Source organism: Gobio gobio (assembly GCF_949357685.1).
Source record: "Gobio gobio genome assembly, chromosome: 1".
Lineage (NCBI taxonomy): Eukaryota > Metazoa > Chordata > Actinopteri > Cypriniformes > Gobionidae > Gobio > Gobio gobio.
This window is the reverse complement of record NC_137097.1, coordinates 53,649,671-53,677,247: the sequence shown is the minus strand read 5'-3', so window position 1 is coordinate 53,677,247 and position 27,577 is coordinate 53,649,671. Positions and strand designations below refer to the sequence as shown.

The 27,577-nt window shown below is 36.5% G+C and overlaps 4 protein-coding genes across 5 annotated transcripts; all 4 read left to right on the top strand.

Annotated features, from left to right (window-relative positions):
* Positions 1-152: 152 nt before the first annotated feature.
* dnaaf19 (dynein axonemal assembly factor 19) lies at positions 153-1,177 on the top strand (the record flags this gene model as incomplete). The annotated part of the gene is made up of 3 exons (XM_079822208.1): positions 153-295; positions 455-584; positions 722-1,177. 3 exons carry the CDS (start codon positions 153-155, stop codon positions 1,175-1,177), a joined length of 729 nt encoding a protein of 242 aa, XP_079678334.1.
* Positions 1,178-1,240: 63 nt separating this feature from the next.
* Positions 1,241-2,512, top strand: LOC307122665 (Ig-like V-type domain-containing protein FAM187A; the record flags this gene model as incomplete). The annotated part of the gene is made up of 1 exon (XM_079810826.1): positions 1,241-2,512. The coding sequence occupies one exon, from the start codon at positions 1,241-1,243 to the stop codon at positions 2,510-2,512; it is 1,272 nt and encodes a 423-aa protein (XP_079666952.1).
* A 739-nt stretch (positions 2,513-3,251) lies between these two features.
* Positions 3,252-19,603, top strand: abi3a (ABI family, member 3a). 2 transcript variants are annotated; one of them, XM_079826081.1, is made up of 11 exons: positions 3,258-3,721; positions 4,619-4,789; positions 6,813-6,992; positions 9,022-9,080; positions 10,033-10,128; positions 10,228-10,490; positions 13,306-13,425; positions 13,643-13,774; positions 13,998-14,093; positions 17,130-17,255; positions 18,575-19,602. In XM_079826081.1, exons 1-11 carry the CDS (start codon positions 3,590-3,592, stop codon positions 18,736-18,738), a joined length of 1,539 nt encoding a protein of 512 aa, XP_079682207.1. In that variant the 5' UTR covers positions 3,258-3,589; the 3' UTR covers positions 18,739-19,602. The 2 variants fall into 2 exon arrangements, with proteins under 2 accessions (XP_079682208.1, XP_079682207.1); XM_079826082.1 differs by lacking the exons at positions 13,643-13,774; positions 13,998-14,093 and having other exon boundaries at positions 3,252-3,721; positions 18,575-19,603.
* Positions 19,604-21,733: 2,130 nt separating this feature from the next.
* On the top strand, positions 21,734-23,269 carry LOC307131946 (uncharacterized protein). The gene is made up of 3 exons (XM_079826069.1): positions 21,734-21,855; positions 22,422-22,653; positions 22,772-23,269. Exons 1-3 carry the CDS (start codon positions 21,824-21,826, stop codon positions 22,850-22,852), a joined length of 345 nt encoding a protein of 114 aa, XP_079682195.1. The 5' UTR covers positions 21,734-21,823; the 3' UTR covers positions 22,853-23,269.
* The last annotated feature ends 4,308 nt before the right edge of the window (positions 23,270-27,577 follow it).

Here is a 27,577-nt window from a genome sequence, read left to right as displayed (position 1 = left end):
GGTGACCTTTTTGTTGTAGAAGCGTGAGCTAGCAAGTTAGCTATATTCTTTTTCGGCTAACCGACGAAGTTGCTGAATTTCTGTCTTTAGAGGTAAATAAAAGGTCAGTTCCTTATAAAGTTAAATTGGGTGACTTGTTACGAACAGCAGGTATGGAGAAATCTGATATGATAAATTTCAGCTCTCTTGAAAAAGAGCTACAAGCGGTGCTGGAAGCGGACAGGAAATATCAGAGGGTAAATGATGCCAAATTTCGTGCTTTGAATCAAAATGTCGCCAGCTATGAAGAATTCAGGTACGTTTTGGATTTATTGTACTGTGTAATTCACATTTGTTCCCAAAACAATTACTAACTCTGAAACTTAAATTTTACTGGGTAGCTGCTGTATGTGTCTGTGTCTCTCGTAACCATTTTTATATTTTAATATGAAGATTAAATATGTTTTGATTTCAGGGACATAGTGCTTGCATCTCACTTAAAGCCTCTTGATAGAAAGGACATCTCTGGTGCACCACGAAAGCAGCCGTGGAATCCAATTGCTTTTGGGGCAAAGCATGAAAGTGCTTCAACTGAAGAGGTCCAGGTGAGACATTTTACAAAGCCTTTAACCTAGTATATGTTCTCTTGCATATGAATAAATGGATAATCTGGATGCTAGATCTCACCAAAGATCAAACCTCTTGACAATGAAATGTATGACTAACTTTATTCTGTCTTTAGCCAGAGTTATCTGAGATCCAGCCAAGAAGTGCATCAGAATTTATCCGTGAGTGGCGCAGGTTTGCAGGGAGATCGTTTGAAAAGTACAGTCTGCTTGTGAGTTTGGGAGGCAAGGCTCTGCAGGAAATCTTCAGCACTGAGGTCGGCTTCGGTCTTCTTGGGGAGTTCTTTTTGATTCTGTCACAGTGTCTTAAGTCGGGAGATGAGGAAAAAGTGATTGGAGTGCTGGACGGCCTTTCCAGAACTGGACGTTTTGGACTCAACCATTCTCTTCTTAGTAAGGCAGAACAAAAAGCCTGTGAGGAGCTTTTCCACAAGCTACAAGTTGCAGGAGACAATTGTTTTTCTGACAATTCAGTGGTTTGTGAGGCTCGTCTGACACATGTGGAGGACGACGTGACTGACATTACAATTAAACTTGAAGAGTTAATGGGGAAATATGGCATCCGAAAATAGTTTATATTGAAAACTCCATTGTTTTTTTTTTTTTTTCTTGGTACTTTTTACGCCAGCAGAAATATGTTTAAAAAAGTGCTGACCATTTGTTTTTGGGCCATCTGCCCATTGTTACTTTCAGCCTATGAGGCTCCTGAGGATAAGGAGGACATTTTTGCCAGCAGGGCCTGTCCTGCATTTCTTGTCTTTGACACTGCTGCCTTCATAGCTGATATGACCATTGAACTTTCTTGTCACTGCAAACCAGAGGAGGCTCATTCAGTGGTATGGTACTATCAAAAACAAATAGGCTCCATGAACACCAAGGTCCTCACAGACTTTGAAGGCACTAAGGTGGTGGAATCATCCAAAGTTGGCAGAGGGTCAGACCTGCACAGTCGCTTTTCCATCCGTTTGTTTAGCCTTCTCATCTTCAGGGTCCAGAAAGCTGACTCAGGGCACTATATCTGTGGCACGACCTCTGGTGAATTCTTCTACGGCTACGACGTTGATGTCCAGGAGGTACATCAAGTTTTATTCCCCTTGAACGTCAAACAGAAAACTCAAGTACAAGAAGCAAAGCCCGTCAGAATGAAAACAGAAATGTTTCAAGTGTTCACCAGCTACCGGGCATGGTCTAAATGTGACCGCTGTGACATCCAGGGGGAGCAGATGCGTGTGGGCCTTTGTTATGTCAAAAGCATTTACCTCCATGTACGTTATCAGCATGGATTGGATGCAGAGGCTTCCTGTGGTTCCTCAGCCATTCCCCAACAGTTTGGACTTTCAGGCAGTAGCTACGGAGCCGAGCTTGAGGTGAGGAACTGTCACACCGTCTGTCCTCCGAAACCTACAACATCTCCAGAGAGACGAGCCCTGCTGAAGTTCCTCGAGTATGGTGATCGAGCTTCTTCAGGTGTCACCATCCACTTCCAAAACCACCCCACAGACTCTGATCTGGTCTTGACCTGTCCTGGTGCCAAAACACAGTACGCTGTGGCCTGGGATAAAGGCTCAGCACCTCTTTACCGCTCTCGGTATATGGAGGGTTTGAATAAGACATCTCGCGTCTTCATTGACACCGGTCACCACCTACACTTCAGGCCTGTGCGGCTGGAAGATAAAGGCTCCTATTTCTGCTGGCTCCAAGGAGAGCTGGCTGCAGAGATCAGACTGGGGGTGTATCTGCGCTTGGGACGTTTGCGTCAAATCTCTGACCCGGAGTCTGTCTATGCACTACAAGTTATACTTGCTTGCTACATTGGCATTGCAGCAATGTTTCTCTTCACTGTGTTAGTCAGATTTATTTGGCAAATAAGCAAGGAAGATGCATTTGCAGCTATTAACAAAACTTGAATTTGCAGCAATTATACTGACTGGTTTACTGTGAAGTGTAATGTAAAACTGAATAAATATACTTTCTGAATATACACTTTTTTTGTTCTTTAACACCGAGATGGAGGATATCTAAATCAGTAGTACTTTTATTGTGTAAATGTTCAAATCATATATATATATATATATATGTATATATATATATATATATATATATATATATATATATATATATATATATATACATAATATATACAATCATATTGAAATACAGAAATGTAGAAAAAATAAATATTACATACTGTACAATGAGGGTCCAAAAGTTGTTAATATACAGTATATATAGAATTGAATGTTTATTAAACAAATAAATTCACATGACATTTCCAGTCATTTGTGATTTAATGAATAATAATTTAAAAAAATGCAAACAATTTCTACACATTAAATATTTTAATGCTCAACATAACTAGGAAAACAAATATTTATTATTAAAATGCCCATGGTGATTAAATAAGGTATTAATTCACATAACTTTCGAAGTCTAAAAATCTACTGTTTTACAAAGTCAAAAAGGGCTTTAGTTAATGTCACAAATGTTCTAATGATTTGTGACCTAGAAATGAAAGTAATTTATCATTTTACAATATAACTTTATTATTATTTTTTTAAAGGTTTCTTTTATTTACTGCTTTAAATAAAAAAGATTTTCAATGCAGTCTATTCTTCCTCAGTTCACTTGTATAGACATATGGTTAAAATCGCTAGAGGGCGTGTTTTCACCATGAAAGTAGCACTAATAAAACCGCAGTATTTTAGTATGTGTAGTAAGATTATGTTTCTTGATCTAGTCAGTTTAGCTGCTAAATTATGGCTGGTTTAAATGAAAATGAACTTTAAATGTAATGTGGTTTGTAAAGCTCCTCGTTTCCACATGCTTGCACACTCCACGAGCAGATATGTGCTTGCAGCATCAAAGGAGAACTGATGACAGAGGAAGGCAGTGGCGGATGGGGTCTGACTGACAGATATCAGTAGGCTGCTGTCTCACGGAGGTTTCCGGAGTTGTTCTTCAACGGGTTCTCATTCCACCGCGCAATGAAGGATCAAAACTACGGTGAAGAAGTTACAAGAATACTCGAGGATGCCCCTTCTGCTCGCAAAGCACTTTTAGACAACTACAACAATTTACACAAAGTAGCGAATTATTGCGAGAGCAACTACCTGCAGGTAAGATGCTGACACGCGCTCGAGCAGCTTAACATGACACACACATTCAATCTAAAACTGTTAAAAATGACGAGACGTGCCATTTACAAAACAACCATTTAACTAATTGAATTTAACATTTTAATATCATACGTAAGTGACGTTATAAGTGTAAGGGCATATACTGCCTTTCTGCATTTCCACTGCTCTGCTTTTCTATAGTTTTTCTGTGTAAACGCGCTTACACGGAGCGTTGCGCTCGCGTCGCGTATTTTGCAACATCTCGCGCATGACAATGTGTTCTTAAAACGTGGCGCTCAAGTTCAACTTTATAAACGCGTGTCTTTTCCCCATCACACTGCCTGATCAAATAAGTACTAAATACTACAGTGGTTGGTGTATTTATTTTACTGAGGAGTGTTTGGAGTCCCTCAGTAGCCTATACAGTCTTACTGACTAAACTGATAACAGATGAAGTCTGTCTTCCTTACACTAGAGACAATATCTGACTCGTGTGGTCAATGTTTAAACTTCACTTGCTCCCCACAAAGAGTTAAACTTGTAATCACCTGTCAGCGGTCTCAAAGACGGAAATTGCTATTAAACTAATAATGTCTAAAAATGCAAAAAGGTTTGTGTGAGTTGTAAAAGTAAGCCTTAAAGTACTATACACAATATCGTCGGCACAGTATAAAGGCAATGGAAAGAAGAACAACAAATGAAAGTAACTGCATTTAACACTTGTGTACTTGTATACCAAAAAAACTGTTCCCTTTTCTTTTTGGGACAGGATGTTAAATAAGGGCATGTATTGCATGCAACACAATGACAGCTAGTAATAATGTATATTAAGATGAAGTAAAAGGAACCTGGTTGAAGCATGTCATGTCTGTTTAACGGATTTCTCTACCTCTGCAGCCTGGAAATGACACCAGCAAAGCTCTGGAGGAGACCAAGGCCTTCACTGCTCAGTCTTTGGCTAGTGTGGCCTATCAGATCAGCTCTCTGGCCAGCAATGTGCTCAAGCTTTTGGATGCACAGACCCTGCAGCTCCGCAAAATAGAGTCCTCCGTCAACCAGATCGGACAGGTATCGGCCCCTTCCTCTCTGTCTTCTAGGGAGACTGGAATATACATTAAAATGTTTTGAGATACTTCAGAACATGTTTGTTTTTTTTTGATCATATGATACAGTCATTATAATCAGTGTAAAGCTGTTCAGTCCCATTTTGCTGATTCTATGAACTTTGTCGGCGCCACAATGACGACCTTTCATTTCATAAAAAAATGGAAGTTGCTCATGTGCTGGTTCCTTATTTCCCTTGGTAATTGAATAATGGTATGTGGTTTGGTCTATAAACTTTGATAACTTTACTTACTCATAATCCTGATATGTAGAATACTTTTTTTGTTTTGGTTAGACATATTTCTTTAAACATCAATGTCAAAAACATTCACCACCAAAATGTTTTACGTTATAAAAAATAATATGGACATCAGCATTTTAATCTATTCCGTCATAGTCCAAAAAATTAAGGAAAAAAAAAAAAGATTAAATATAATTAAAAATATAAAAATATTTTTTTTTTATTTCTGGAGAAACCCTAACCCTCTTGTAGGTATGATAATGTTTATTGATAATCTATACTGGAAATTATATGCTACAGCAAAATATTATTTACAGCCTTTATATTCATTTCTTTACATTTCTGTTTCTTATATTCAGTTTCCATCTCAATTTAAATTCAATAATTTAATTTAATTCAAAAAGCACTCAGTGATCCAAAATCCTGCTGATAAGACTTTTTAACGATTATGATTGTTATGGCCTTGAGTTTTTTTCTCTGTTATTACTGCTTGGCAAAACAATTGTGATAACATTTAATTAAAACAAAATCATGATTGCCAAATCACTCTTGGTCCTACTGAAGTGCTAAGGACTGTTGTAGAATTGTCCCAAAGCTCAGTGTAGGTAGTCACTGTTAGGGGCCCCCTGTCACCCGGGTGATAATACTCCATGCCACCAGGGCCCCCCTTCCCCCTCGATTCCCTTGGCTCCTCTCACTGCGGCACAGCATTCCAGTGCGCTCCGTGCCCAGCCTGCCTAACCAGGTCACCTGAGGCAGGGCTGAGAGGGGGTAAGCCAGATCCCAGACTTGGAATGAAAGGGCCACTGTTCTCTCGCTCAGAAGCAAAGTTTGAACGCTGATTGATGTTCTCCATTGTTTGCCCTGTGCCCAAGAAGAGCTGTAACAAGCAGGCCTGGAGCAATGGTGATCCTTCTCACCCTATCTAACGGGCCACAGAGGAAAGCCAGATTGGCGTATTTCAGGAAGTATCTTAGACTTCCTGTTAGTAACAACATCAGTTCCTCCTACATTACAGACTAAACTTTTACTGAGGGGATGAGAGTGGATTGGAACAGCCTAAATGGCAATAAGATTTAGGTTGTTGTGGATGTAAATACTATTAGATTATGCTATTTTAAATATAGTCCCATTTACGGTGTTATTTTAGTATTGTTTATAAACTATTATAATATTTAGGACTGTTTTGAATAAGGTTTTATATTTTCCAGTTTTCATTTTTATTTTGTTATGAGCTTTTGTCTTTTTTTTTTCAGTTTTAGTAATTTTAGAACTTTTGTTTTTTATTTTAGTTAGCTGCCTAATTGCCTAATAATATATATTAGGCAATATATATATATATATATATATATATATATATATTATTTCAGCTTTATTTCAATGAACAAAAATATTTTTAATGGTTTTAGTTTACAATAACACATTAATAATTAATGCAAAATATTACATTTAATATTAGTTAATAAATGAACACAAAATAATTTAAACTGGAACACATAGTGTGTTGTTTAATCATAAAGTGTATCAGCAACTGTTTAGTTATATCATTTATCAGTCATTATTAAAACAAATTTAACTGCAGAATGCTGCGATCAGAATCAATCTAAATCCATATTTCCAGGGCACCATTTAATGAGTGATACTGTGATATTGTGGCATGTGGATTGGGAAGATTTCTACATTTTAATACCAAAATGTTGTAGAGGAGATTTCCAGGTGTCATTTTTCCCATCTGCTTGTATACAGACAGTGGACATGCACAGAGAGAAAGTGGCCCGCAGAGAGATTGGCGCTTTCACGGTTGCCAAGAGGGTTTCACGCAGTCATAAGATTGTCCCCCCGGCACAAAATAAAGAAGCCAAGCTCAAGTACTCCCGCACACCCATCTCTTTCTCCAGCCTGGACTCTGTTGGCCATGGCGTGAAGGTGAGCACACACACCATCTCATGAAGTGGGTACAGAGCATAGTTAATCCCTCATATTGTGGTGTTAAAGGGATAGTTCATCCAAAAATGAAAATTCTGTCATCATTTACTCACCCTCAAGTTGTTCCAAACCTGTATGAGTTTCTTTGTTCTGCTGAACACAAAAGAAGATATTTAGAAGAATGTTTGTAACAAAGCAGATAGAGCAACCATTGACTACCATAGTATTTTTTTCCCTACTATGGTAGTGAATGGTTGCTCTCTCTGCTTTGTTACAAACATTCTTCTAAATATCTTCTTTTGTGTTCAGCAGAACAAAGAAACTCATACAGGTTTGGAACAACTTGAGGGTGAGTAAATGATGACAGAATTTTCATTTCTGGGTAAACTATCCCTTTAAAGCTGTGTTGCAGTGAGATAATAATTAGCAAGACAACCAACCAGAATCTGCCTTAGTGCTTAAATATCCATTTGCCTTGTATAGTTTCAGTGTTTGTTTGAGGGGAAACAATTATGGAATGTAAAGGCAAATATGTCAACTTTTACGAAAGTTTAAGTTGCGTAGTACTACTTCTCAAATTAATGTTTCAATCTCATGTGCAAATAACAATGTTAACTCAGGGTTTACAATTGTGCAGTGTAATTATTTACTAACCTAGGGTAAAGTACAAATAGTTTGAAACATGGAACAACTTAAGCCAGGATTACATTTACGATTATTAATGATGTCAAGAATCTTTACGATATAACATTTTTGTAACTTTTCTTTTCCTCCCATCATAAAAGTTAGAAATAAAAAGCAATAGTAATAAGTAGTGTATCTCTTCGATGTAAGTTTAGCTTTTCTTCATTTTGTCAAACATAACCACATCCTGTTATAAAACAGTTAGTCTGACATCAACTAACAGTGCACACACACTTGCACAGCACATTCAGATTACTCTCTTTACACTCCTCTTTCCCTCAAACACAAACACACATTTGGCTGGCTAGCAGCCACTAAGCAGCGTGGGAAAAGCAGCTACAGTCTTTAATTGGTGCTACTCATGCTAAGCTAGCTCATTGATACCCTGCTAGGTCTGTATAGCAGTGAGCAATTTCACAGAATGCACTTGTCAGGCCTGCAGATACCTCGGCACAAAGCCACAGAAGAATGGTGAAGCACATTCATATTTGGAAAGTCTTTCGCATTAACACACACACACACACACACACGCCAACACTTAATAATTGCATTAAAAATGTACTTGAGTATGTTTTTAGCACAATACAAATATACTATAATGCATTTTTAATACATTTAATAGTATGTCTTTGTCACCTGGGTTACTCTGTGCATATACTCATAAGCACTAACATATATTTTTATACTGGCAGAAGATTGTTTTTCATTTAAGATGTTATTGTTTTAATCATACGTTTATTATAAACTACGTTTGCGGTCAGTACAATTAAGAAATGTATACTTTTATTCAGCAAAGGTGCATTAAATTGATTTAAAAAAAAAAAAAAAACTGTGTTTTTACACTTTTACGGTGTATTACGGCTTCCACAAAAATATTAAGCAACACAACTGTTTTGAACATTGATAATAATATTAAGTGTTTCTTGAGCTTAAAATCAGCATATTAGATTGATTTCTGAGGGATCATGTGGCACTGAAGACTGGAGTAATGATCCTGAAAATTCAGCTTTGACATCGTAGGAATAAAATACATTTTAAAATGCAACAAATTATAAAAAAGTTATTTGAAATTGTGTTTTTGATCAAATAAATGGAGCCTTGCATAGCCTATATTTATATTTCACTTTAAAGATGAAGTGTGTGATTTCTGTACGACTAGCATCATCAAAAAGAATGACAAAAATATGAAATGAAAACGTTTTCAATGAAGACTCACTGGGGATAGATAATGCTAATAGAAAGGAGTCAGGGTGGTCAGTCTTTAGTTGGTCTGTGGATTGCTTTTGTTTTGATATTATAATAGTTAAATCTAGAAACTGCTAATCATCAGCTTTGTTGTTTTCAGGATTCTGGCCAGCCGCAGTTAAAAACGGCTACCATGACACGGAGCGGCAGCACGCTGAGGTACATCTGTCTCACATGTTAGGGGCTGTTCACACAGGACGTGTGTGATTTTAGTATTATTTTATTACTATTATAGAATGTATTACTGTTTTGAATTTTCTTTCATTTGAATATTTTCATTTTAGTTTAGGTTTTAGCAAGTTTGTTACGTAGATTTGTCATTTTTTAAATATTTCTATTTCGCTTTAATTTATTTTTTATTTCAGTTTTAGTCATTTTAGTACTTCAGCGTATTTGAATTCAGTTAGTTGCCAGGAAAACATTTCTCATTTTCATTTAACTTTTATCTGCTCAGTTTTTAAAACGTTTTTATAATTGCTTTAAGGGATTCTGTGACCATTGCAAAGTGTCAGGCTATTTTTTCAGCATCTTGTGCCATGAGAGCTGTAATGCTTTTTACTTGTCTGGAGGCACCTGCACATTTTTATTCTATTATGCATTATCTACCAGTTTTTGATCACCAGCATCCTGTGTGAGAATGCCATTTACATTTATTCATTGTCTTCTTGATCTCCTGATAAGCTCACATAACCGCAGCCACCCTAATACTAACATGCTAGTCGTCACATCTCTTTTTATTCTGGTTTAGATCCTCCACGAAAATGTCTTTGTTGTTCATAAAATTAAAAAAAGAAAAAACAGATCAAATCAGATATACTCATACTTAACCCTACATGTCTCAGGCCTCTGTTCCTCTTCCTTCTCAGTTAGAGAGCCTTTCTCCAGGAAGTGATTTTAGTTTTGTTCTACCCACTTCCCCTCTTTGCACTGCCTGAAAGCAACAGGGTTAGCATTGTGGTGACTTTAGTTTCTCAGCACGAGCACATGAGACATGTACGTGCCTTTTTACAGCAAAGTGTCCTAAGTGGCTTTCTGCACAAAATGCAGAAGTACATCTCTAAATATGAACTATTTGACTAAGTATGTGTTTCTGTGTGTTCGTATGTTCAAGTCGAGGCAGCCGTCCTCCAGAGCCTGTCCAGTGTCCTGTGGCGCCCACTCTGTCTCATGGAGCGTCCCTCACCTCCCTTAATGACAAGTCTATTGCGTAAGAGCACATCAAGTCTTTTATCATTCCTGATGTTAATCCTAACATCGCGTCACATTTGTATTCGTTTTCATAACTGGATTTCTCCCGTCACCGCAGTTCAAGCTTTGGTAAAGCCGTGCCGCCCCCTGTAGTGCCCAGCTGGCCCACCAGCCCTGATAGCGACATCATCAGCACGCTGCTGGATGAAGGGCCACCGCCTCCACCCCCGCTGATGGAGGAAGAGGGTGAAAAGGATCATGGGCAGAAGAACGATCCACCTCCACCTCCTCCCTTTGACTGTACTGACATCCCCCCACCTCCTCCCATGCCTGATCCCAGCAGCCTGATAAGCATACCACCACCTCCTCCTCTTGAAACAGGTTAGTTTGTGCTGATTGACAGATTTCACTATCATCAATCAACATGGCAGGTCATTCAAAGGTTCCAGGAGGTTACGCCATCTATATGTGACTTGATAAAACAAAGAGCAAAACATTTTATGTCCTAACCAGTCACTTAACATACACTACCATTCAAAAGTTTCAGGTCGATAGGTGACCTTTTCAATAAGGTTTCATTTGTTAAAATGACTAGTTAACTACATTATTTGATGCAAATTAACTAACAATGAAAATACTTCTAAACGCATTTAATAATCTCAATGTTAATTTCAACATTTGCTAATACATTATTCAAATCTGGTGCTGGTATGGGTCACTTAATCTCAACAACAGAAATAGATTACAGGGCATTGTTAAAGTGTGTGGTAATATTGTTGCCACCACTCTGAATACATTTAAATAGTTTGTATAAAGCCAAGACTCTGAGGTAGCCCGAGTTAATGATGAGAGATTCCAGCCATCCCTTGCAGAATGTTTTTAAGTTGTTACCTTCTATTTGCAGATAATTATTTACCACTTTGTAGGACTAATAGATTAAAAAAACTAATAGATTTAAAAAATATTTTGTACCAGCTGCCATTGTTTTTTTTTCCCTAGGTAAATTATTTAAGGACCCCCCCCCCCTCCCTTTTTTTTGTGTCGTTGTTGTGTTTCACGAGTTCACACTTACATATAATTTATGGAGAGTAAATTTAAATGCGTATTTGGCGTGCTGTCTGGGTTACCCCCGTGTATTTAAGTGGTTAGAACTAAAAGTGTGGGGATGCTGATAAACTGTCAACAAACGGAGGTAAAACTGCTGCGTATATATACCCAGGCCCGGTTCCAGAATCAAATCACTGAGGGTGCTTCTGAAATTACTGAGGGTTCTCTAGTAAATGTGCTCCACCACAGCAGTGTACACTGAGAAATGCATGATTATTTATTTACTATTCACTTTTACCATTAATTGGAATTTCACAAATATTTTGCTACAAATTGTCGATTAATCTATTAGTATGCTTTACATAGCTTTAATGCGTTACTAGTATTTTAACTAGTATTTATCTTCCTGAGAACCAGAAAAAAAGGTTTTGTGAATTTAGATTTTTGTTTTAGGTCATTACATTGTTTGGAGCATAAAAAAAACAAATGGATATAAAAAAAAAATCCTATGTTATATGCTATATCATCTGCTCTGTAGAGGACACCAGATCTATTTATTGAGAAAATAAAAAAGACATAAATAGGCAAAAATAATGGGATTTTTTTTTTCATTCACCAGTCAATTTTTATGCTTCAAGCTTTTTTTATCCAAACTTTGTATAAAGATTCTCAATGTTATGAAAGATATAAAATAATCATTTGATATACCATTTTACTATGCAATATGTGTGTTAACATGGCCATATGCCATCCCCATTCTATGCAATGCATCTATACAGAGATCTATATTAATGTGTTTTAGGACAATATGTAAATGTAAAAAGACATGTAATAATATTTTCATAAGAATGTCTCATATTTCATAAGAATATTCAGACTTAAAACTGTGCATGTTGTCAGAGAAAAATCGCTAAAATATAATTAAAACCTCTATTCTGCGTCTCAGGAGGAGACGTTTCAGGCGTTTCAGTCTCGTGCAGAGTGGCATTTATATTTAGATGTCACTTCCTAAACTTTGCTGCATGCTATTGGCCGTCGGTCCTCTAAGCAATAATAGTTTTATTCAATAAATGTTACAGACCGTAGCCTTGGAAGTGAGCCAAGATCGCTACGATCACTAAAATGTTGTTGCTTTGTCAGTTCATCGCGTTCATCAAGTTGTCAACAATAAATATCTTACCTACATCGTGTCTTGTTAATGAGAGGTTAATAAATTGGCTAAATCCTATAAATGAAAGTTGACCTTACCTTACCTATGAGCTAACATTGAACCATAATTTTATGAACTAACAACAAAGATGAATAAATACTGTAATAATTTAATGCGTTAACTAACATTTGAACAAAATTCAGTAAAAACATTAATATTGTAAAATATTATTACAATTTCAAATAATTGTTTTCTATTTTTGAATATATTAATAAAATATTTTGTATTCCTGTTATGCAAAGCTGAATTTTCAGCATCGTCAGTGTCACATGGTCCTTCAGAATTCATTCTAATATGATGATTTACTGATCAAGAAACATGGATTATTATTATCAATGTTGTAACCAGTTGTGCTGCGTGATATTTTTGTGGAAACAAAAATAGTTTTTAATTATTCAGGATACTTTGATGAATGGAACGAAAATTCAAAAGAACATTTATTTGAAATATAAATCTTTTGTAACATTAAAAAACGTCTTTAATGTGACTTTTGATCAATTTAATGGGACGTTGCTGAATAAAATTATTAGTTTCTTTCAAAAAAATCTTACGGACCCCAAATGTTTGAAGTGTAACTGTGCATTAAATGATCTGATGGTTGTGTTTGTCCCGTTGCACAGCTGTTTAATGTTCAGTGCAGACAGACTGCTTAGGACTTGAGAGCTGTGTCTGAAATTGTGCTTTTGATGAAGACCTTGCACTTAAAAACTTGTGATTTACTAGACTAACCTACTTATTATTAAATAGAACATCTAAAAACAAGAAAGAAAGAAAAAGATTCATTATACACAAAAAATAAGTATGCATTCTTGTAGTAAAAATACACTCCGGTCAGTAGGCATATATGGATGCTGCTGCAGTGGAGTCAAAGCAAAATGATCCAATGACAATAGTTTAAAATAGTGTAATAGAATTGAATAAAGAATTGTTTTTGTCTAGTGGCCGAGGAGAATGGATTTGCTCTACCAGAACCTCCCAGTGATATGCCTCCTCCGCCAGCCCCTGATGGCCTTGATCTTCCAACCCCACCGCCTCTGCCTGGCGATGAGAACTTTGAAGGTACAAAAGTACCCAAATCAAAGCGCATGTTTGTTCAAACGTTTGTTTTGTATGATGCATTGTGTCTTGCTTCAAAATGCTCAATTTGAACGATTGCATGTTTGCTTTCTGTTACAGCCAGCCTTTGCTCTTTATCTTGGTGTTGCTGTTATTTGTTTCTGTGAGCTTTTGTACTCTATGCTCTTATTTTCACACTTGTCTCTCTCTTCTCACTCAGCTCCGCGTTCTCGCCGTTCACGAGTGCGACGTCATCCTCCTAGCTCTCGCTCTCTCTCTCTGAGGGTCCGCATGGGCCCCAGCGCTCGCTCGCTGTACACACGCTCGCTTTTTCTGCCCTCTCCTCAATCACGTAAGACCTAAGACCTGATTCATTACAGTTCAACGGTAGTTCCTCCTTTTAATGCTAAAAATATTGATACGACATTCCAAAAAACATTTGTGTTCAGGCATTTCAAAGACCATTTAGTCCAAATCTAATCAGGCACTCTTATTATCTGGCCCTTGAACACATCTATAATCTGTTCATATTATTTAAACATTTCATCACACTTGTCTTTATGAACACCTGTCAGTCATGATACCCCCACCCCCTCCATACCCGCCTCCTCTGGCTCCGCCTGCTTCGTTCAGCCCATTGTGCAGGATCCCTGCTCGCCTACAGCACCTGGGTAAGTGTGGCATCTTTGTGCATTGCTTTCTGACGCTATTCTCTTCCTTAATATTTGCCACTTCCACTTCCAATATCATTTGATCTCGTATCACGCCATTCCTGCACACAACAGGACACTCGATCTACATCCTCAACAAAGTTACTTCTCTCTTTTGAAAACTCACATGAGTCCAGTGATTTTAAAGGGATAGTTCAGCCAAAAATGAGCATTCTATCATCATTTACTCACTATGTTAAGCCTGTGTGACTTTTAGCTCCAAAAAGACAAAAATGCATGATAGAAGTAATCCAAGCAATTTATGCACTATAGAGATGTTATTGTGAACTAAAACCATTACAGATTTCAGACATTTCAATTTTCAGTAATTGAAATAATAAATGAAAATAATAGTAAAATATAGCTGCAAGCAGCAATACCGGGGCCAAGCGCAAAGAAGAAGACAAGACATGCCAAAATGGCTGGCAGTGTCAGATCAACTGGAGCAATGAGCAATTAATCACGTTTTAAGATGATTTTAAGCAAAAGGCTGAAAATGCATTGTAGTCTGAGAGTGTCAGACCAACTGCAACAATTAACAATTATACAGTTTAAGAAGATTAGGCAAAATGGCTGAAATATCATATATTGAGTCACTGATAATGTAAGTTAATGGTTTATCACTTTTGACCAATAGGTGGCACAGATACGAAATTGATGTGGTGTGGTCAGAATAAGGGAACAATGACACATGCAAAGTTTGATGCCAATATGTCAAAGCATTGCAGAGATACAGCCTCAAGAGTAATTTTGGCATAATGGCTCAACTTCGTCGCTGCGGTTTACAAAAACGTTTTCATCTATTGATGCAAAATCCCTAACTTTTTGTTGACACAGTCTGAAGATGATACGATTCGATTTTGGTGGAAATTGGACAAACGGTCTAGGATGAGTTTGAAAAAGTAGGTTTTGATCAAATAAGAACATTGAGGACAGGATGTTTGACCAAATATGGAAAAATTAGTATCTCTGTTCTCGGCATGAGCCAATGACTGTATTATGACCAGTTTCATTAAACTAGGCTAATTTAATCAAAAGTTATTAGCATGTTTGTAAATTTTGTTATAACCTCTGACCACAAGGTGGCACTGCCCCAAAACGTTTTGAGTACCTTCAAAGCATGGTGCGGAAGACATGATTTTTGGACAAACAGTTCAAAAGTTATAAGCAAAAATAGCCATTTTTTGTATCTCCGGACCAGTAGGTGGCGCTGCGCCGAAACGCTGCATGTTGCTTCAGGTCATGCTTGTGATGACATATACCAAGATTGGTTTGAATACGATAAAGCGTTGTGGAGATATAGGCTTATGAGTGTTTTTGCAACCGCTACGCAAAATTTGTGCGCGTGTTTATCGAAAACGATTTGACAAATCAACTTGATTTGCAAGATTTTTTGTCAGCATGGTCTGAAGATGATCTGGTTCAATTTTCGTGCAAATCGGACAAACCGTCTAGGACGAGTTCGTAAAAGTAGGTTTTTTGGAAAATTAAAAATGGCGGGGAAATTATCATGACCGAAAATGACATCATAGGTTGCAATTGAATCGGCATGAGCCAATGACTCTATTATGACCAGTTTCAATATACTAGGCTAATTTAATCAAAAGTTATTAGCATTTTTGTCAAGTTTGTTATATCTTTTGACCACAAGGTGGCACTGCCCTAAAACTTTTTGAGTACCTTCAGGGCATAGCAAGGAAGTCACATACCGAGTTTAGTAACAATATACTAATGCATTTGTAAAATATAGCATTTTTTGACAAAATTCAAAATGGCCGACAGCCAAAATGGCCGATATGGTAAAATTGAATATCAGACGACTCGGCATGCCGTCCTGAATGTAACGAGACCACTTTTATGATTTTTGGACAAACAGTTCAGAAGTTATAAGCAAAAATAGCAATTTTTCGTATCTCCGGACCAGTAGGTGGCGCTGCGCCGAAACGCTGTATGTTGCCTCAAGTCATGCTTGTAATGACATGTACCAAGTTTGGTTTGAATACGATAAAGCGTTGCGGAGATATTGCCTTAAGAGTGTTTTTGCAACCGCTACGTAAAATTTGTTTGCGCGTTTATCGCAAATGATTTGACGAATCAACTTGATTGATCTGGTTCAATTTTCGTGCAAATCGGATGAACCGTCTAGGACGAGTTCGTAAAAGTAGGTTTTTCGGAAAATTCAAAATGGCGGGAAAATTTTTATGACGGAAAATGACGACATAGGGTGCAATGGAATCGTCTTGAGCCAAGGAATCAGAGGAAAAAAGAATTTTGTTTCTAGCCCTTATGGTTCAAAAGTTATTAGCATAAACATGAGTCAAATTTTGGACTGATGGTGGCGCTAGAGGGATTGAGTTTGAGACTCCAAATTTGCTACGGTGACATTTCAGACTGTCCTCTATTAGTGTGCCAAATTTCACAACTTTTTACCATACGGTTCTATGGGCTGCCATAGACTTCGTGGCGGAAGAAGAAGAAGAAGAAGAAGAAGAAGAAGAAGATGAATAATAATAATAAGAACGGGAACGGTTTCAATAGGTGCCTTCGCACCTTCGGTGCTTGGCCCCTAAAAATAATTGAAATATAAATATTACATGAAAAACTTTAAGTACTAAAATCACAAAAACTGAAATAAAAATGCCAAATATAAATAGGTACTAAAACTTAAAATAAAACTGAAATGTAAAATAAAAGATGATTCGAAGTAGTAATAATAATGAATAAGTATTAATAACACTGGTGCACTATATTCCAAGTTATCTGAAGCCATATGGCATTTTGTTTGTATCTTTGGCGAACTATTCCTTTAAAAGTGAAGTGTGTAATTTGTACTGTAAATTTGATTGTGGTCTCCCATGTGTTTGAAGCGGGGAAAAAATCATTTTGTTCACAATTTTGTTTGATGCGGCTTGAGGTGCAGAAGTCACACATTTCATGTAGTGCATTTGCTCTAGTGTTGTGTTTATGTGTTAACATTGTGTGTCGATGCACATTTAGACCTTGAGATTCCAGCACCGCCCCCATCACCACCAGTAGAAGGTTTTGACAACTATGAGGATATGCCCCCTTTACCTCCCCCTATTGATTACGACATATCTGCACCAGTCGACTATTTGGAGAAAGGTAAGCTCAATGTTGACTCGTTTTAGTCAAACCCATTTTTTGTAGAGGTAAAGAATTTGCATTGTAAATCAGAATCATAATAGCAAGACTTTGGCATTTCGTAATTAGGTGTTTACAAAATGACTATATTGACATTTTAGGTTTCCAAGATAATTTTGAAATGACCAGTGGTGGACAGTAACATGGAGAGTGGTGGAGAGTATTTTTATTTTGGGAAACGTGTATTTTTACTTCACTACATTCCAAAGCATAATAGCGTACTTTTTACTCCACTATATTTCATAAAAACATGTCGTTCCTCATTATTTTGAACTGAAGAAATCATAACTCGCCCAGAGACGAGATAGATCCAATTCTTTTCAATTAGCCTGTTAAATCGGTTGGCAAATCGCAATGAACAATTCACTTGTGAATTGGACCGATCTGATTCCATCTGTTCTTTTGTCAACAACTCACTGATTCAAATGATATAAAACTGCTATGTTTGGATAGCTTTTCTTCTTAAAATGTTAACAGATTGTGACGTGTGTTTTCTTACATGCAGATCAATACATATTAAGTGTTCGCAACTCTTTCTTATCTCTTATTGACTAGTGGTGGCTACTTGACAATTCATAATAATTCATACACTGTAAAAAAAAAAATTTAAAAAGTACGTTACCTGGTTGCCTTCACATTTTGAGTTAATACAATGAACATTTGAGAAGCGACATCACCCTTTATTCAAATATTTTGTAAGCATATTGCATAATTGTGTGTTTTATTTGTAATAATGCAGTGAAACATGTCAAATTGTGCTATTTTCATGATTTATCACAACATTTTGTATTTATTTATGTGGTTCAGATACAATAATATTTTGAGTTTCTATTTATTAAACCAATTTCCTTCATTATATTAACTCAAATTTTTTATTTCAATGAACTAAAAATTTTAAAGCAGCAGGTTACTTATTTTTTAAGTTAAACCAACAATATTTTTTTACAGTGTACAAGTTAATTTCAACTCTCTATATTACAATTTACATTCAACTGACTTACAATTTTGAGTTGAATCTTAAAAAGTTCAAATTCCTTAACTTATTTTGATTTTGAGTTAAATTAACTTAAAAACATATGTTGTCATGACTTATTGATCCTATAATTTTTTACAGTGCAATTATGTCATCTGTAACCTAAGCTCTATCCGTGTAATATTTTATTAAGGCATCTGTACTTTTACTCAAATACTTGATTTGTGTATTTTGTCCACCACTGCTAATGACATTCAGAATGTAAAACATCTACTGATTTTTCATTGCGACTCTTTTTCCTACCAAGTGGTGGCACTATATAGCTACGACACAGGCAAGCCAGGGGACCTGTTCTTTCAGGAGGGGGACATCATCTACCTCACCAGCAGGAATGAGGATGGCTGGTGTGAGGGGGTTCTGAAGGGAGTGAGGGGTTACTTTCCTGGCAACTATGTGGAGTCCACCGCTTAACTGGCCATATAAGAACCCAAAATGTCGGTGAACCAATCATTTGAGACCTATAAGGCACCTTGTATTCGCATTTTGCATTTGCATTTTATCAAGTGCAACGATTGGCTGTTAAGAGCTGTTGAAAGGCTTTCAAGTTGATGCTAAAGCTTAAAAAAAATCCCAACTAACATGCTGACGGACGTGTCCAGCAGAGAGGAGTTTGTGTGGACATGAAAAGCCTCTCCTATTTTAAAGTATACTTCGGTCTTACATAATGATGATGATTGATTTCTCAGGACTTTAAGTTATGATCTAAATGTACAACATATAAAGAAAAAATGTTTTTTGGTACATTTAGCTGTATTTGATCAGTTCACAAAGCAGATAGTGGGTGGTTATTGATTAATTCTGTAAACATATGTGTTTAAATTGTGTTGAGTAAATAATGAAATAATATATTTGTGTAATATAATTTAGTCTTCTAATTGTAAAGCTTTATTACTTATGATAAATTAATAACATTGTATTGATTCCCTAGCAAATGCAGTATTTTCCCAAGCTTTTTTTTTCTTCTTTCCCTAGTAAGTGACCGAACCCTGTGCACAATTCAGTCACAATTTCACGATACCAATTTAGTATTTACACTCCATAAAATCAATAAACTGTTGACATTAATGTCTGGGAATAAAGTTTCATTTGTTTTATACAAATGTTTTCCTTATACAAAGATCTTTTGACTTGTTTATTCATGATGATCTGGCTCATAAGCACTAGTAGCCTTATTATAGATATTTAGACTGTTTATACTTATTATATTATATTTGGACTGTTACACAATGTTTTATGTTGATGAAAGATATTAAACTTTTCATAGTTCTTCAACCTAAATGTGTTCCTCTTTATTTCTACATAAATAAAACTAATTTGAAGACAGCAAATAATATTTTGGCTGCTGGTCCCCACCAGGCATCTTTCCTGGATTAAATAGTAAGACTTTCTTGTTCAACTCTTTGCCAGAAAGGACATGCTGGTTCACCAACACAACCCAGCCTTGACTTGCAACCTGGAACTCGTGTTGGTCTAAGGCTGCTTTCATTTTAAACAGGGACAATATAATATCTGTTTAATTGAGGTAAAAGTGAAAAAAGCATATTAAAATCAAACAAATAATGAAGCACACACACTCTGTGGTGTTTAAAATCAATGAAGTCCTGCTACAGGAAACACGTGATAAAGGTGCTGCGTCTTTAAACACTAGACAGTCACCATAAAAGTATTCAAACTTCACTATCAGCACTATAAACCCTCCCTCAGATAACACTCCGTCTCAAATCAGAGCAGTACACTCAGTGTCTATATTATTGCCGTAATCGTCTGCGTTCTTTGAGGTAAGACTTGTTATTTGTTTTTCAGTCAAGTGCTTAAAACCCGCTTGATCTAAGAAATTATTTCACTAACTACATAACCCCCCGGTTTCAGACAAGGCATGTTTGAGCTGTTTTAACTGAAAGTAACTTGCACTGACATTTCTTAAAATGTCAGTTTTGTCTTAAAATGTTTTTAATCTGGCTTAATCTAAGACCTGTCTGTGAAACCGGGCCAAGTGTATGATGTTCACCTAAGCTAGAAGAATATCCCTAAATGTGACTCGGCTTGTATAAATATATTGATCTGTAGCTTAATGTTGAAGACAGAAGTTTTCGACAGTTTAAGGTATCTTTTAGTTTGTGTTTCTGTGATTCCTTTGATCGCTGGAAATGACAGGTGTTGTCAAGACACTGGCAGTTAGTGAAAATAGGAGAAATCAACATGGCAGCTGTTGCTTTATGGCGTCAGTAGTAGGGTCTTGATGGGTGTTGAAAAAGCAGGACCCTCCTGAGCAGCTCAATAGGACTACAGTTCACTAAATGTGATAGGGCCTGGGACCAATGAGTAGGCCATTCCATAGACAGATGACCTTGGTGGCCCTGGCTTACAGTAAATGACAAATTATGAATGGAAATTGACAATATGTTGTCACGTAAAGCTTAATAAAAACCAACATTGTTACTTCAGAAGATGAATCTGGCCTCGCAATTGATTGATATATTTATGTAATCTTTTACATCTGTCCTCAATCCGGAACTGGGACATTTCTGGTTAGCAAGACATCTTGCGTAGTCTTGACTCATTAGGTAACAAAAGTTCATCATGGTGGTTAAAGACAGTTAAACATTCACACATTAAAACTTTAAAGATCTAATAGGACCTGGAAAATTTCTCTTTACTTAACATTTACTCATTAAATGTAGAATCCTGTCGTGATATTGTGTGGAATTCCAGGATCTGAATTACAATAGGAAAAGTTATTTCTAAGAGAAATTAATAAAATTAATTGTGCTAATGGTTTCCACTTTGCTTGTCGGAATTTATATATATATATATATATATATATATATATATTAGGGCTGTCAAAAGATTAATCGCGATTAATCTCATCCAAAATAAAAGTTTGTGTTTACATAATACATGTGTGTGTACTGTGTATAATTATTATTTATATATAAAAACACACACAAATCATGTATATATTTAAGAAAAATGTATTATATTTATATATAAAATATTTATATTTATATATAATATAAATTATATAAATGTATATACAGTATATACATGCAAATATTTCTTAAATATATACATAAATGTGTTTGTATTTATATATACATAATAATTATACAGAGTACACACAAATATATTATGTAAACACAAACTTTTATTTTGGATGTGATTAATCGCGATTAATCTTTTGACAGCCCTAATATATATATATATATATATATATATATATATATATATATATATAAAGCACTACAAGTACTGTCCAATAAAAACCTGCCTCTTAAATGTTTTTAGAGATGAAACACTGTCATGTTTGATGAATATTAATATAATAATAATATCTGCCATACGATGTTAGTTATTACAGTCTGTGAAACCCCCACAATGAATTCAATGTCACATGTATATATAAGGCCTATGATCACAGAATAATTAAACCTGTCATCACCAAATGTAATTTATTACCTTACAGAGTTGCTTCTGAATTGGGAACTTCTTCATTGCCATGGACATGGGTGATCAAATTGTAATATTTAAGTATGTATACCTGCTCTCAATGCTCTTCTTCGAAATTGAACACACATAAGCTCTGTTGCGAAACCCTGTAATATTATACATCTGCTCACATTCTATATGGACCTTTTTTACAGACTGTGATGATGATGATACATTCTATATTGTGTGTGTGTGTGTGTGTGTGTGTGTGTGTGTGTGTGTGTGTGTGTGTGTGTGTGTGTGTGTGTGTGTGTGTGTGTGTGTGTGTGTGTGTGTGTGTGTGTAGCCTACTGTGTTTTTCTCTCTTTTGACATAATTGTAATATTTCTCCACTTTTGGTCGTGTAAACGCATTAACAGATAAGTAATCTAATTTGGAGATCGTAAAACGTAAAATGACTATGTGCTTTGCCTATATACCCATAGATATCCATAATAAAGGCTTTATTATGGATATCTATGAATATACTTGTCCTGTATACAAGTTTGCCATAGTTTAGCCTACTTCCTCGTTCCGGAAATGTGAAAATGGTCCATTCACCTGCTATCATCACGTGCTCACTCACACTCGTGCTGCATCTTAACATGGCAAAATCGTTGTTCTTTCAGGATCTTCATACCTATCATAACCTTTGGTTTTTTGGCAATCTGCTGTACTGGCTTCTGTAAAATGTTCCAGCGGGTCCGTGAGGAGCGCGTGGAGCGCCTGCAGGGTCAAGCTCGAGCCGTGGATCAACCGTCCGTCTATGTCATTCCGATCTCCCTGTCCGACGATGATCTGTACAGACCGCCGCGCTACAGCACCGTACAGTTCTACGAGCCCCCTCCGTCTTATAACGAGGTAACCGTGGTAATATTGTCGATTATCCCACTCCATCATCGAATAAATCTTTAGATAAGCGTTTCCCCTCGCAGTTAATGTTTTTAAAGTTAATGAGGATTCAACATTTATTTTGCAGTTACATGTTGTGAAGCCTGAAGTCTCCCCTCTGGAACCCCCTCCTGCATATTCGGAATCTGTGTCTCCCTCACCCTCATGAATCACGATCTCACCAAACATATCTCAAGCACTTGGACTGGTTCAAAGAAAAATAAGCAGCAAAGTGGAATTCTCGTGACTTTTCCCAAGGACTTCTACTCATGCTACCTATGCAAAGGTTTAAATAGTGAGGAAGAACACAAATGTGATAATCTGTGATTCTGTTGGGATTCTGAACATGTTTTACAGGGCCACGAACTGTTTCACGCAATAAGGAACTTAGTTAAAAGTTTAATAATGTATATACGGTTTGTTTAGTGAATATTTATACATTTTGCACATGCTATTCAAACCTTTTTTGTTAACTTTGTGAAATGAAATGTGTTAATTTATAATATGTTGTAAATGGTTGAGCTTGTAGGCTATAGCTAAAACTATAGGTGAAACTATGAATAAAATAAAAATGTTGTAGGCTATAAACACAGAGTCTTAATAATATCCACTGAAAATGTTAATGTTAACGAGAGATTAAAAAAAAAAAAAAGATGAGTCTTTCCTACTGTCTGGAAGCTCATTCTTCCCGGTCAACATGCCACCTGAGCTGCACCCTCAGAGGTCAAAGTCCAGCGCTGTTACTACAGAGGAAGCTCCACCTCCTGCTTTACCACTGTCATTGTCCCCTACACAGACATAAGCCATAGACTATGCATGTAATCACCACAATGCATTTATTACTCATAAAATGAACCACAAAATGAACAAATTGAAATAGTTAAAGCTGTGAATTCACCACACGTGACATTGTAACTAATAAGGTGCATTCACAATTATGCACCCATATATTGAATTGTCATGTTTTGAAGTTGGCATGTTTTGTTAGTAATTAGAATATGTAAAACATAGAAAAATGTAACACAAAAGCTTTTTCTTTTCTTTTTTTAAATCTACCTCTTCAGTCACTTTAGTTTCAGTAAATGTTACAAACGTATGAAGCCACATTGAATTTGTTTTAAAAACATTACACAGGCTACCTATAATTCAGAAAGAATAGGCTATCTTATGACAAGAAAATACAAGATGATAATCAAACTGTAGAAAATGTCAGTTTATGACATGCTTCATATTATTTCAATTCAAGAGGAATGTCTCAAAACGTGCTTCACATGCCATGTAATCTACATAATTTAATGATTGGCATAGTGTTATACAAGTAAAAAAAACTGTCTGGGTTGTTAATGCAATGGAATTAGGGTTGTAATGGAATGTTTACAGGTACAAAGGTCTACTATAGCTAGTCCTTGGACATCATGTCTTAAGTGAGTGGAAACAAAAACATAAAACACGCCCATGTCATAATATCATATGACTAAAATATTCTCAGAAATGACACTGTTCTGCCATAAAATGTGGAAACATGTAAGACATTCAGTATGACCTGCAGAAACACATAAAAAGCTATATTTTATTCCCATTTGCTTGTAGTTTACCGGATAATATATATATATATATTTTTTTTAAATATATATATATATTTTTTTTTTTAATTATAAAAAAAAAGTATACTGCATTTACAAAAGGAGGACTGTGGATACAGTGAGGCAATTTTATGCATGAAGGACAAAATATCTCAAGGACAACTCGCTGAAAAGAAGGACTTGCTCCCAGAATATGCAGAACAGTTTGACAATTTCTACCGTTTCTGCTTTCACACAGCATCTACAAACTGCAATTATATGGGTTACTTAAGAAGTCACCCTTACCGGAATAAGCTTTGTTGTCATCGCCAAACGTGTGAGAAGATAAAACATTAATGAGGGGAGTGTAGCCTATACATAACTGCTGGTAACAGGTAGGCCTAATGAGGAAACACACAAAGAGCCTATCATTTGCATAAGAGAGTTCAAGCAAGAAGTTTTTTTTTCACATTCATATTTTAGTTGAAGAAGATTTTGAGCTAATAAACTAATTTGTGTTATTTTTAATTATCATATTTAGTTTGATGTCTTGTGCTAATAATAAAAAAAAACTTGTACAAAGTGTTCACACATAAACTCGGAAGAGCTCCGACCACTGTACATCTGACTGCTGCAGATTAATTTAGTTTGATAGCGTTGCAATGGAGACGCATAATTCCAAGTCGGAGAAAAAGCTCTTTCACGTGTTGTCGTCTCGCAATTATGGTAATTACTACATGGCGTGAATGCAGACAGTGCTGCTAGTTCGGGAACTTGTATCTAATTGTTCAAGAACTAAACAAATATTTAATTACTACTACATTAGTAATTTCTCGCTAGAAAAAAAAAGTACATTTACACACAAACTGACCAGCAAATGCAACTGTCGGACACAATCTTTTTTTTCTAGCTCAACTGTCACAGAATGGAACGCACATGATTGTGGGATATCAAAGGCAGCAAAGGATACATTTATGCTGCCTTCAAAACTCGATCGGATGAAGGTATCTCAGGAGACAGGAGGGGAACATTTGCCTTCCTGCCTTCCTGCTTTGGGGGCAGTCGTGGTCTAATAGTTAGAGAGTCGGACTTGTAACCGGAAGGTTGTGGGTTCGAATCTCAGGTCCGGCAGGAATTGTCAGTGGGGGGGAGTGAATAACCAGCGCCTCTGGGTGGAACCACCTCTTCCACCCTCAATACCACGACTGAGGTGAGACCCTTGAGCAAGGCACCGAACCCCCAACTGCTCACCGGGCGCCGCAGCAATATGGCTGCCCACTGCTCCGGGTGTGTGTGTGTGTGTGTGTGTGTTCACTACTGTGTGTGTGCACTTGAATGGGTTAAATGCAGAGCACAAATTCCAAGTATGGGTCACCATACTTGGCCACACGTCACTTCACTTCAAATGTGTCCTTCAAATTTTCCAGGTTTCGGACGCAGCCTAGAATTGTGGCATGGTAATGCATCATAGGTGCCTTCACCCGTTGTCGTAGGCTAATTAGTGATTCGGAACTGTAAAAAGCCTTCACATGCTTGTTGAACTTGAGAGCTACAACATACCACATGGCTGCTGTACCACCTGACCATTGCAGATTTGTTTGCGGCGCTGTACAGACTGATCGGTGTGACATCAAAGTTGGAGCTTTATTTACTGTAATGACAACTATGGCGTGAATGCAGCATATCATCTAGCGGTAGAATGTAATTTGTAATTCCCCAGCTAGCAATTTTTGGTTCCCAGAAGGACAAAAACGTGTCTATCCGCTTGTTAAGTCATGACGTAAGGAACGCCGTTTCCAGAGTTGGACAAAGTACACAACTCCATTACTTGAGTAAAAGTAAAAGTACTACTGGTCAAATATTACTCCATTACAAGTGAAAGTTGTAAAGATAGATTTTTACTTAAGTAAAAGTACAGAAGTACTTGCTTTAGAAAGTACTTAAGTATCAAAAGTAAAAGTAAACGCATTATTTTATTATTTTTGCATTGTTGTATGAATGCACACTGTTCCATCATGGTGGTTTAAGCCAGTCATGCTAGCAAACCTTGAACCCATTTAAATACTTGTTTAAAAGTTACAAAACTCTTATCAAAGTCAAAATCATACTAGAAAAGAAAGGTTTCTACATTGTGTTTATTTGACAGGATTATGTAAAACACATTTTTTAAAGGACTTTAGTTAACATTATTAGCCCAACTACGTTTGCAACTAACATCATTGTCGAACGTTACCTATGCATTAGCGCTGTATCCACAAGGCTATGGCAACTTGGCGGGTAAATCTATAAAAATCATTTGACCGACCATACTTAATACCAGTGTTAATTTTGACAGCAAATTGTGATTTAGTTTTAGTCAGTCTTTTGACTATAACATTTTAGGCATCTGAATTGTTTTAGTTTTAGTCTAGTTTTAATTAACTATAATACAATTTTAGTAGATTCAATAGACTAAAATCCAGCACTTGTGGTCTGGCGTCTGTGAGGCAGCTTTCTGTGCACTTTTTCAGACTTATCCACGTCTGCTCTTCTGCATTTTATCTTTTCAGTATGACTATGGTTGTGCGTCTGGGAACTGCCGCCTTCTATTTTGCCATCAATTGATTAGTGTTCAAAAAATACTTGGAAATCATTGAACTTCATGTGATCCTACAAGAGTGATTACTGATAGGCTGTCTGCACAAAAAACAAAAAAACAAATCACGTTTTAAAGAAGAAAACAAATCATCCACTGTCTTTCAAAGCGGCTGCGACTTTCTACTTCGAGGGCCTTGATAGAAATGTAGTGGAGTAAAAAGTACGATATTTGTCTTTCAAATGTAGTGAAGTAAAAGTAAAAGTTTCCAGAAAAAATACTACTCAAGGAAAGTACAGATACTCAAAAAGAGTACTTAAGTACAGTACTCAAGTAAATGTACTTAGTTACCACCTCTGGCCGTTTCTGGGTCCAAGCCTCAACTCGTTTCACTTGAGAATGCCATCGGCGGCCGTTTATGAGCGCTATTTATTCATATTAAACATCAAACATTTTGAAAGTTAAATATTTGACATACATTCTACACAACAGTCTCTGTGCTCACAGCGTCACAGACATTAATATTTTAACGATTTATAAAAGATGAATCACTGTCTGGCCATCTGGAATTTTGGTATGGACATAAAGGTTATGATTATATATTTTTTTGTAGTATTACACCACATTGTTTGTGTATATTAGCACCGTTTGTTGTTTTTCTTGTGGTATGAGATAGAGCGTTTGGACCCGGAAGCTCTGCCGGGGGACGTCAGACTTAACAACCGGATAGAGGGGTGCAGGTATGACATCACTTTTG